This window comes from Cyprinodon variegatus, unplaced genomic scaffold (assembly GCF_000732505.1).
Source record: "Cyprinodon variegatus isolate N-32 unplaced genomic scaffold, C_variegatus-1.0 Scaffold1078, whole genome shotgun sequence".
NCBI lineage: Eukaryota > Metazoa > Chordata > Actinopteri > Cyprinodontiformes > Cyprinodontidae > Cyprinodon > Cyprinodon variegatus.
In genome coordinates, this window is record NW_015151531.1 from 280,215 (window position 1) to 290,662 (window position 10,448).

Consider the following 10,448-nt stretch of genomic DNA (forward strand, 5'->3'; position numbering starts at 1 on the left):
CTGTGCCTGTAGTGTTTGTCACTGACTTTTTGACAGTTACTTAAAAAAATTATTTTATGATATTGTTCATATTTTCTAAAATTACAAACACAAACTTCAATGTAAACATTCATATTGGTGGGTGTGCATTCAGACCCCTTTAATCTGATGCTTCTTGATGAAATTTGGTAACACCAGTTGTCTTCAGAAGTTGGTAAAGTTGGTAGAATTCCCTTTACAGATCATCAATCAAAAAGTCCTCATAAAGACCAAGGATAGCAATGGACAACATGAAGTAAACATGCGGATGAAGGTGCTGTTTTAAGATAAGAACTGGCTGACATGCTGCAGAATATATGATGGAAGAATACAACAGTCTATCTCCAACCATTAAAATAGGTTAACGAATGTATCATGGTGTGGGGAGCTATTCATGTTTAGATTGAGATCTATTGTTATTCACAGATGTTCTTCATCCAACCTGATTGCTATGAGCTTTTTGCAAGAAACGTTTGAAAAAGCTATGAGCCATACCCTCAAACATGCTGCTGTAACGCATATAACATTGACTCAGGGGGCTGAATAAAAATGTGAGATTTTTAGATTTTGTTAACAACTTCTGGAAAACCTGTCGTTTATGTATTGTATTTTGTTTTATTATCTGCTCTTTGTTGGTCTGTTGGTGAAATTCTCATAAGTGGTTGTGAGACAATGGGCAAGGTTGAAGGTGTATAAACTAAAAGAAGAAAACAGGAGGTTGTTTTCACCACAACCACTCCCTTGCTCTTTAGAGAATGTTTTTCTCTTCAGTGATATGTTGCAACAAAGACAGCAACCTGAATTTGAAAAATACATTTTTGGTTTCATTTTGAAATCAAGATTACTCATAACTCTCACCAAAAAGCATCCCTCCCTCTGGTCAGTGATAATTGGTATTTTATTGCCTCCCAGGCAGAAAAAAAGTAATAGGCCATATTTATTCCTGCAGAACAACATTATTTTTTAAAACATATATGTCATTTAATGGTGAAAGCAGCAGGGGTTTAGGGTTTAATAGGCTAGAGCTAATCCAAGTAAGCATCTACATTGGACCTCCTTCTGATGTAGTTACAGTTTAAATGAATTAAAGTTATGTTACTCTGCTTTGAAATACAATATTATTGTCTTTCTTAATTGATTATGAGGCAAAAAAAGTGATGTATTAAAATCCTAATTTTATTCAATTATATATTGACCACAAAAAGACTGTTTGGTTTTCTTTTTATATGACACACAAACAGCAGCAGCTACTTTAATGGCAGGGACCTATCCACAGAAAAAAGTTGGAAGTCGTCCACAAGAGCCAAGCAGACACACGGCAGACGGGAGGAATTGCAGCCTGCAGAACAGTAACTGTCTCGCAGCTATGTGTGTCCTAAACACACATCCATTCACTGAAGCCTGTGCAGCTGGAGGCACTCTACACATCTGTGTCATGGGCATTGAATCCTAGAGGCAAGTCTGGAAAAGTGAAAAAAGGAGGAATATTTTGTTCAAACAAAAGCAGAGTGGAATGTGAGCAGAAAGTAAACACACTGTCAGGAGTTTTTACTAGATGTGGTCTCGCCTTACAGGAAACCTAATGAGTTCTTACTGTTATTTTGTGCTTTAAAAGCCAGTTCAGGACACATTCACAATAAAGATTTTAAACTTTATTGGACATGGTCATGTTTATTGTTTTATCACTGTTTTGCACATAATTGGTTCAGATCAGACTCATTCTATCCGTTCCAATTCGTTGTGGAAATGCATTGCATAGGCCAGATTCTTCTGCAGACTGAGGAGTCATGGAAAAACGGATCTGGTGGGACAGAAAAGTTTTATAGACTTTAGAAGTGGCTAGTGGGTACACGGAAAACTCATTGTTGGAACAAGCACCAGCCAAATAGCTCCTGGGTTTGATTTGTCTTGATTATGCTACTGAGATGAAGTCATTGCCACGTAATTGACCTCATACTAATGTCAGCAGGCTCCAGTGAGCAAATGTAATGGAACATATAATACTAGACATGCTTGGTATTTCCTTAAGGGCCCTTATCCCTAAAATCAAAGGAAAAGGAAAACACTCCTGAATTTCTGCAATGAGTCATCTATCCAAGACCTCTGTATTGCAAAATACACTAATTGGCAAACTGAAGCATAGATTCAGTATGGCATATTAGAGAAGCCAAGATGAAAGAAATATGCTATTCCTTTCAGAAAATTAATAGATGTTCTAAACTGCCCTTTTAAGAAAATGTGATTGATAATCTGGTTGGCTTAGATCATGTCAAATGTATGGCAAGCTTAATGCAAAAACCTAGCAACCATTCAGTTTTAAGGGAGTCTTATTTAAACACTAAAATGTGAAGCGAGCCTATTTTCTACTCAGGTGATAGGACCATTCTGCCATCTAGTGGCCAGCAAACTAAGAACTTTTAGAGGAATGGAAACTGCACATTCCTTCTTGTAATTATGCATAGAAAGGTTGAAGGTTATATGACTGTATCAACTCACATTTCTATTTAAAAAGGATAGTGCAAATGAATAGGAAATTACTTTATTGGACTACTTACGAAACTGTTTCAACCAAATATTAATTACTTTCTTTATAAGTAGGGGTTTTGAGATCAAAGATGTTATAACTCTACAAGATTCAATTACAAAAAATATATTTATCATTATGAAAACTTTTGGTTTGTATTATGTTTTCCCATAGCTGTTACTAAGGTATTTTCAGATAAATAAAAAGAAACAGAATATTTTGAATAATCAAACAAATCATATATATATTGCCATGACATATACTAATTGAACATGGAAAAAAAAAGATAATTACATTTGTAAAAAAAATCAAATAATAATAATAATAATAATAATAATAATAATAATAACGGTGATGCAAAACGATCAATATATTTCTCAATTAAAAAAAAACAAAAAAAAAACATGAATTTTATACACGTGAAAACAAATGCAAAAACTAGTGCGTTTCCCCAACCGGAACCTTATGCTTTGCTTTTCTCGTACCTTCGGACATATTAAAAAGGCGGACTACTCCAGGGTCACGTCGCTACATGTCCGTCAAGCTCAGCACATTCGAAGTAAATGTGTACAGGGATATCTTTTTTTTTTTTCTTTCTTTCTTGAACAAGGTTATAGACTGAACTGTTTTGATGGACTGTGTGGATCAAAGTAACGCAAATGCAGAAGCACCCTCCGTTATCGACCGATATTATACACGGTGGTACAGAGCAGGTAGCATTTTTATTTTTATTTGTTTCAATTCAGCGAGCAATAAATTGAAATGTCTTGTTTTCATTGTTAAATTTTATTTTATTTATTTATTTATTTTAGATATGAAGGGTAAAGCATGTGAGGATCACTGCATCTTGCAACATTCAAACAGGTAACACCTATATATATATATATTTTGATGGCAAGCTGAAGATGTAATTGCTCATTTCAGTTGGCTGTGGTGGAGCAGGGATGCATCTAAAATCTCCTGGAAAGTCGATTTTGAGGATTTAAAGAATCGACCACAGCTCAGTGGCCTGGTAGAGCTATGAGTTGTTCACTCCACAAAATTGTATTTTTGGAAAATGTTGCAAAATTAAATATGAATAGCCATTGGATGGTTAGTTTGGCACGAGTTAAGTATGGGTTATTGTAAATCCATGGAATAATTTAACTGCTATAAAGATAAAACAGAACTTGCATTAGCAAAAAAAAAAAGAAAAAAAAGAATAATATATATACCGGTATATATATATATATATGTGTATGTATGTATAGAGTGAAAATCTTAATACAATGCAGTCTTAAATTGTTTCTGACTGAAAAGACTAGAGACTGGGGGAGTTGTTGGGGTTACTCTTTAACCATGATTTAACTGCAGTGGTTTAGATGAAAGTTTTGAATTGGCCAATTAGAAGACAAACCTAAATTAAAGTGCATTTGAAATATGGCACGCGATTCCTGACCATTTCTATTCAGTCTGACCGAGCATTGTTTTACAATGAGTCTTGCATTTCCTGAAACGATGTTGAATTAGATTTAGTATTTTCCAGTGTTTGCATTTGCATTCATTGCCTTAAAAAAAGAAGAAAAAGTGTATTTCTAGACCTAATTCCTATGTCTTTGACTTACTTTGTCTATGTCCTTACTTAGTTGTGGTTCCTTTTTTATTTTCATCATATTCTTTCTTTATTTGTATCTTCCTTCCTCCATCCTATATGTTGTACACTTTACCTTTCTTTCATTCAAATTTCTTTTTTTTTTTTGCATGGCCTTGTTTTCTTTCTTTCTTATTTCCACCCTTGTCTCCTGCCTCCTTTTTCCGATTTCCTTCGCTCATCTTGTGTTTACCTTACTTTCCTACTAGTCTTCCTTTCCCTCTTCCTGTAGGTTCCACATTTATAGCCTGTCTACAATAAGTCTCATGAAAACTAAGTGAAGGTTGTTTAATATTACATTTTCTAAGGACTGTCAACTCTGGAATGTTGAGTCTGGAAACTTAGGGAATATTTATAGGAAAAATATTTAAGAGTTCTGAGAGTTGGGAGAAATTACCCCTAGATTTGTCAAGATACTGTAGTAGATACCTACCCCAAACAAATCTCTGCCCATTTTCTTTCCACTTTGCATTTATGCAGTACCTTTGTGTTGACCTGGCTCATGAGTATTCAAGAAATTATAATTTTGGATTTGCAGAACAAAATGTTTAAATTGTGCTAATTGTTTTCGAAGGCACTGTTTATGACCTGCATAAAATAAATGCATCTGTTTTCCCTCTATTTTCTAAAGTCTTTAAATTATTATTATTATTTTTTTAATCAGAAATGACATAAAAAAAATCTAGCTTTTGCCAGTAATTATTCATTTGTTTTCTGCTTTAGTAGTTTTACACAGAAAAAAAATATCTGGCTATAGGTACATTGTTTGCTAGATACTTAAAAATGAACTTTTCCTGTTGCAGGTTGTGTGTTGTTACCTTAGCTGAGACCCACCCAATCCTTCAAGAAGGACGCACTATCAAGAGCATCAATTACCAGATCAGTAATGGCTGCAGTCGCTTGAAGAATAAAGTGTCTGGAAAGTCTAAACGGGTAAAGTTATTAAGCTTCTGATGTCTTTCGATTAATGTGCACAGCAACAATTTTATTACCACGATTCCCTGGAATACATTGTTCCATTTTTCTTTTAATAGGGGGCACAGTTTGTTACAGACTTTGCACCGTTGTGCAGAATAACATGCTCAGATGAGACAGAGTACACAATATATAGGTAAGGTTTTCCCTTCAGTAAACATTTATTGTTTGGTTCTCTTATAATATTTTTAATTATATATATATATTTTTTAATTATATTTTTATTGTTGTTCCAGTTGCATAAGGGGACGGCTTCTGGAGGTTAATGAGAACATTTTGGAAACGCCAAACCTCTTGATAGAAAAGGTAGATTCCTTTTCCCTCCAGACTATAAATAACATTACATTGCATGAGATTAAGATATACGATTATAGTTTATACTGCTAGTGGTTCTGGTAATTAGTCATGGTTTTTTTTCCCCAACATAACAATTATCTGACTTTACAAGACCAACTTAAGGAAATGCTTTTGCATTCTGTTCTTGATCTCTTGAACAGCCGTCCACAGAAGGATACATCGCCGTCATCCTTCCAAAGTTTGAGGAAAGCAAGAGCATCACCGAACACCTCTTGACGAGAGAAGAGTTTGAGGGCGTCGTCTCCAAACGCAGTGTGTCACAACCCTCCTCATAGGGCATCTAAGACTAAAATTTTCTGGGAGAGATTTAGTTTTTTTTCTTTAAGTATGTTTCCCACCTTCATTCTCCCAGTTGGTTCAAGACAAAGACTGAGAAAATGGACTGAATCCACCTCCTGAGGAGAAGCTTTTGCTAAAGAAGCACTTTGCCTTCAGTTTTTCTCCCAATTACAAAGACTCCAGAGTTTTTTTGTTTTATGTCCCAAGCTTCAGAAAGCTCTAATTTAGAATGTATGTTATTATAAAAGAAGAAAGAATGAAGTATTTTTTTTGTGAAGTACTATACATTATTTGCAGATGATAAACATTTGTTTGATAAGAAAAAAATCAAACTGAGATTTATGAAAAATATTTTTATTTATTTTCTCAACCTTTTATCAACCTTTCAGTCATCAAAAATTAGATGGTCCAAAACTAGATGTATTTTTAAACCTATTTTGAATCTTTGATAGCTTTTCTCACAAGATACATACAATAATTTCCTAAAGCTTACTTTGCTTTATAGATTTCAGTCATTATCTCCTGCTCACCCAGTGTCAAAGTTACTATCTTTAGCTCCATAGTATATCATACGCTCTATGTACCACAATATACATCTCATCATACCCTTTAATTCATAGTGGCATGTTTGGATGCTTCACACTGAATAACAAATACATTTAAAGGTTCTGTTCGAACAGCAGATGATTTGGTTTTACTCGGCATGCTTTAAAATAAGATTCTGATTTGTCAGCAGCAGGAATGCACAACTGCATTTTTTTTTTTGTCATTCTGATGTAAAAAAATCTGCTTATGATGCTGAAAAAGTGTTTCAGTCATTTCGCATGAAAACTCCCCCCCCACATTAACATGACACATAGTAAATGTTCTATAGTAAAATGCTATGGCAAATATACTGATTTTAATCCAATCTATCTACTTAGAAAATACATGTCCAAGTGAGATTATGGCGGGTACACATGTTACAATCGCACTTGTTGAGACACATTTACAGTACACCACAAAACAAATGGGCTCGGGGCAAACAGGCACGTAGCAGAGCAATGAAACTAGTGACATTCTCTCCAAACTAGAATGGGGCTCCAACACAACCTGGACCAGTATTAAGTCTGCTTTAAGCCTTGTTTTGGGGTTGTTGTGATAAGCATGGATAAAAAGCAACATCACAATGGAAATATTCAGTTTTTTTGGTTATTTTCACCCTCATAAGGATATTTGAGGAAAATAAATAAGCAATGCTGCATAATGTGGTTTGTGCATCAGTTTATTCTAATGGCAAGCTTAATCTTTAAATTGACTGAAAACCCATTGATTTTGTTATTTTAGCCATTTGTGTTTCGTTTTTTCACTTACTGACTGAATGCACAGTTGTGAAAAAATAAAGGACCATAATTATCTTTAGTCTTAAAAAGCACAGAAAACAAGAATAATTGTACTAAAATACAGAAATTTTGCTTAACATTCTCTACTTTAGGTACAGTAGGAGACTTCAGCCTGTACTTGACAAGGTTTTGAAGATGAGTTGTGATACAATCCAGATGCCCCAAAAATATTAGATGGCCATATATCACAAAGACAACTGATGGCCAGTTTCTAAATTGTGAAATTGTGGTGTTTCATCATTTTGGGAACTGAAAAATCAAAGACAAAACTTTTTTTTTTTTTCTGTAAATCTCAAGGATTTTAGAAAAGATCTTGAAAGTAATTAAAAATTTTGTCTGGAAACATAGAATTTTGATATACTTCTGTAGAAACCCTTAATCATCAAATCTGAGTGTTTTATTTGAAGACTCATCCTGTTGGCTGATTGTCCTATTATCAACTTTGAAACATCTAGTTGTTCAATTAAATGTGGAATAAATCCATTTGATTGGACATGGTGTATATTTCGTCTTCCCCTCCCCGCAAGTCAAATATGACCTCTGTCTGACCCAAGTCAGCCATATTTGCCCCAAATTTCAAGTCCACCCTGTGGTGATTGAAGGGAATGATGGGATAATTTCACAGATTTAAGCTTGACTATGTGTTGCTGTGACAACAGTGGGAAAAACAAACACGCAGACGGTCTCCTGGCTTATTTGCTCTCCAGGAGGTTGAGGCTGGCCATGTGCTGCTCCAGGGATTTGACTCCAAAGCCGTTTGTATTTTTGCTGCTTAGAGCTCCATCCTCTTTGACTGGTGTGGATGAATCCTGTCGTTCTGCCCAGTCCGGCAGGGAACTTAGGCTCGTCCTCTCTGACTTGTGCTGTAAATTCAGCAAGACAAAAAAAGAGTTAGAAAGACAAACCAAGTTTTCAGATTGTGGTTTTATTGTTAGCTTTTTAAGTTTTTCTCAGACTTTGTTTCTGGGGAACATTAGGACCTATATCAAGCATCTCATACTAACATAGCAAAAGGTATTTGGTTGATAAAGAGCTAAAATAAAACTGATTTCTATCAAATCCTTTCAATCAAACATATTTATAGATGTTGAAGGCATTCTGAATATACTTCCTGAGTAGAACTGTGGCTAAAAAATCTGGTTTTGAGAATTTGGCTGCATTGTTTGAACCATAAATAAAATTAGTAATAAATCATCCTATTTGCATTTTCTTCCTTAAGACTGCACATTGTATGCCATAATCAAAGAGAAAACACAGCGGACATTGCTTTTTTTGTTTTCATGGTCTGCCAGCAAAGTACTGTCCATAACTCGAAAACGAAAAAGCATTCTGAGCGTGGATGCAGCAGAGCGACGTCAGCAGTCTGTATTATTTGGGTCCTTGCTGACACATTTTCATCGTCTCTGTGGCGCAATAGGTCAGCGCGTTCGGCTGTTAACCGAAAGGTTGGTGGTTCAAGCCCACCCAGGGACGTTTTTTTTTTATGCTGGTGAAGATTCTGGGTCTTAGTCATTCCAAAACCAATCCACCCGACCTGCTTTCCAAGTTTGAAGATGTTTTGCTTACACTCCAGAAAGGTTTTTCAAATTGTCAGAATTAGTGTTGACTTCGAAGGACCCCAAAAACTTGTTTTGGCTTAGAAAACGTGTAAATTGAACGAGAAGAATGGGTCTGCTGCCTAGAATGGGGAATCGTTTTGGGTACTTTGTTAGCCCGAAATACCCGATACTTGGCTATGCCTCTGAAATGGGGGTTGTTAGGTGCAATTCTTGGCTTGACAGCCCAGGCAAGATGTTTTGTCCCCTGCATGGGAGTGGGAGTTGAAATGACAGCGGGTGGCTAACGAGCCTTAATGAGGCATTGGTGAACCATTATTTCACGTGTCTTTGATGTGATCCATTTTAAGTGTTGCATTGTAAAACTCTTCTTTGTCTTTAAGGCTTAACAAGGCATTGGTAGACCATTATTTCACATGCATTTGATGTACTCTATATTAAGTTTTGTATTGTAAAACTCTTCTCAGCATTACATTGTGCAGAGCTCTGTAGAATAACCTTGCTTTTCCATGTTGTGGCATAGATATAATGTTTTCTCTTAAAATCTTGGAAATAGCTGACCATGTGTAAAATACCCTCCCAACAGTGTGGAAAGTAGCATAAACCTTTAGGTTTATTAGTGCACCTTCTTTTTCCCTGTCTTTGATATACTCCATATTAAGTCCTGCATTGTAAAGCTCTTCTAAGCATTACATGATGCACAGCTTATTAAAAACCTTGCTTTTCCATGTTGTGGCATAGATTTAATGTCTTCTCCTCTTAAAATCTTGGAAATATCTGAACAAGATGAAAATACCCTTCCAACTACAGTATCTGGAAAGTATAATAAAATACTTTTTGAACAACATTTACACTGAAACTTAGTTTTTGTAAGAAAAAGTGTCACTCTTCTAAGGAAAAGTGTCACTATCATGGAAAAAGCTGAGGGCTGAAAAATGTAGAGTTCAGAACTCTCATTTTGACACAATTTTTATACTGCGCAGGTGTGCTCTCTTGGTGTGTGTCTTGCAAAGAAATGTCGCCCTTGTCTCTGTGGCGCAATAGGTCAGCGCATTCGGCTGTTAACCGAAAGGTTGGTGGTTCAAGCCCACCCAGGGACGTTTGTCTTTAGATTCTAGGTTCCAAAACCAATCCACTGGACTTGTTTTCCAAGTTTGAAGATGTTTTACTTCCAATCCAGAAAGGTTTTTGTTGCTGCATAGATTCGATGTCTTCTCCTCTTAAAATCTTGGAAATATTTGACCAAGAGTAAAATACTCTACCAACTGCTTAGAAAGTAGCATAAATAAAGTACTTTGTGAGCTACATTTACACTGAAACTCTGTTGTTTTAATGGAAATGTGTTACTATCATGGAAAAGCTGAAATCTGGAAAAAACTGAAGCTTGAAAAATGTTCAGAACTTTCATTTTGACACAATTATTAGTACCGTAGTTATGTCAGTGGATTTGGCTGTTAACCGAAAGGTTGGTGGTTCAAGCCCACCCAGGGACTTTTGTCCTTAAGGCTGTTTTTTTTTCAAAGGAAAAGTGTCACTATCTTGGAAAAAGCTGAAACCTGAAAAATTTAAACATCAGAACTTTCTAATTTTAATGCAATAAGTACTAGAGGCAGATCCGGTCTTTGTGTGTGTCATATGTTCAGTGTATTTGTCTGTTAACTGAAGGAGTGATGGTTTAAGCCCATCAAGGGACCTTTCTCTTTTAGATGTGGCAATCTGCAGAAATA

General features: G+C 35.6%; 1 protein-coding gene and 2 non-coding genes across 3 annotated transcripts; all 3 read left to right on the forward strand.

The window, feature by feature from the left end:
• The first annotated feature begins 3,052 nt into the window (after positions 1–3,052).
• Positions 3,053–6,045, forward strand: LOC107101295 (protein Simiate-like). The gene is made up of 6 exons (XM_015400157.1): positions 3,053–3,255; positions 3,355–3,406; positions 4,976–5,105; positions 5,207–5,283; positions 5,384–5,453; positions 5,645–6,045. The coding sequence occupies exons 1-6, from the start codon at positions 3,174–3,176 to the stop codon at positions 5,777–5,779; spliced, it is 546 nt and encodes a 181-aa protein (XP_015255643.1). The 5' UTR covers positions 3,053–3,173; the 3' UTR covers positions 5,780–6,045.
• Positions 6,046–8,564: 2,519 nt separating this feature from the next.
• Positions 8,565–8,638, forward strand: trnan-guu. The gene has a single exon. It is a non-coding gene; the product is annotated as a tRNA-Asn (tRNA).
• Positions 8,639–9,747: 1,109 nt separating this feature from the next.
• Positions 9,748–9,821, forward strand: trnan-guu. The gene has a single exon. It is a non-coding gene; the product is annotated as a tRNA-Asn (tRNA).
• Positions 9,822–10,448: the final 627 nt, after the last annotated feature.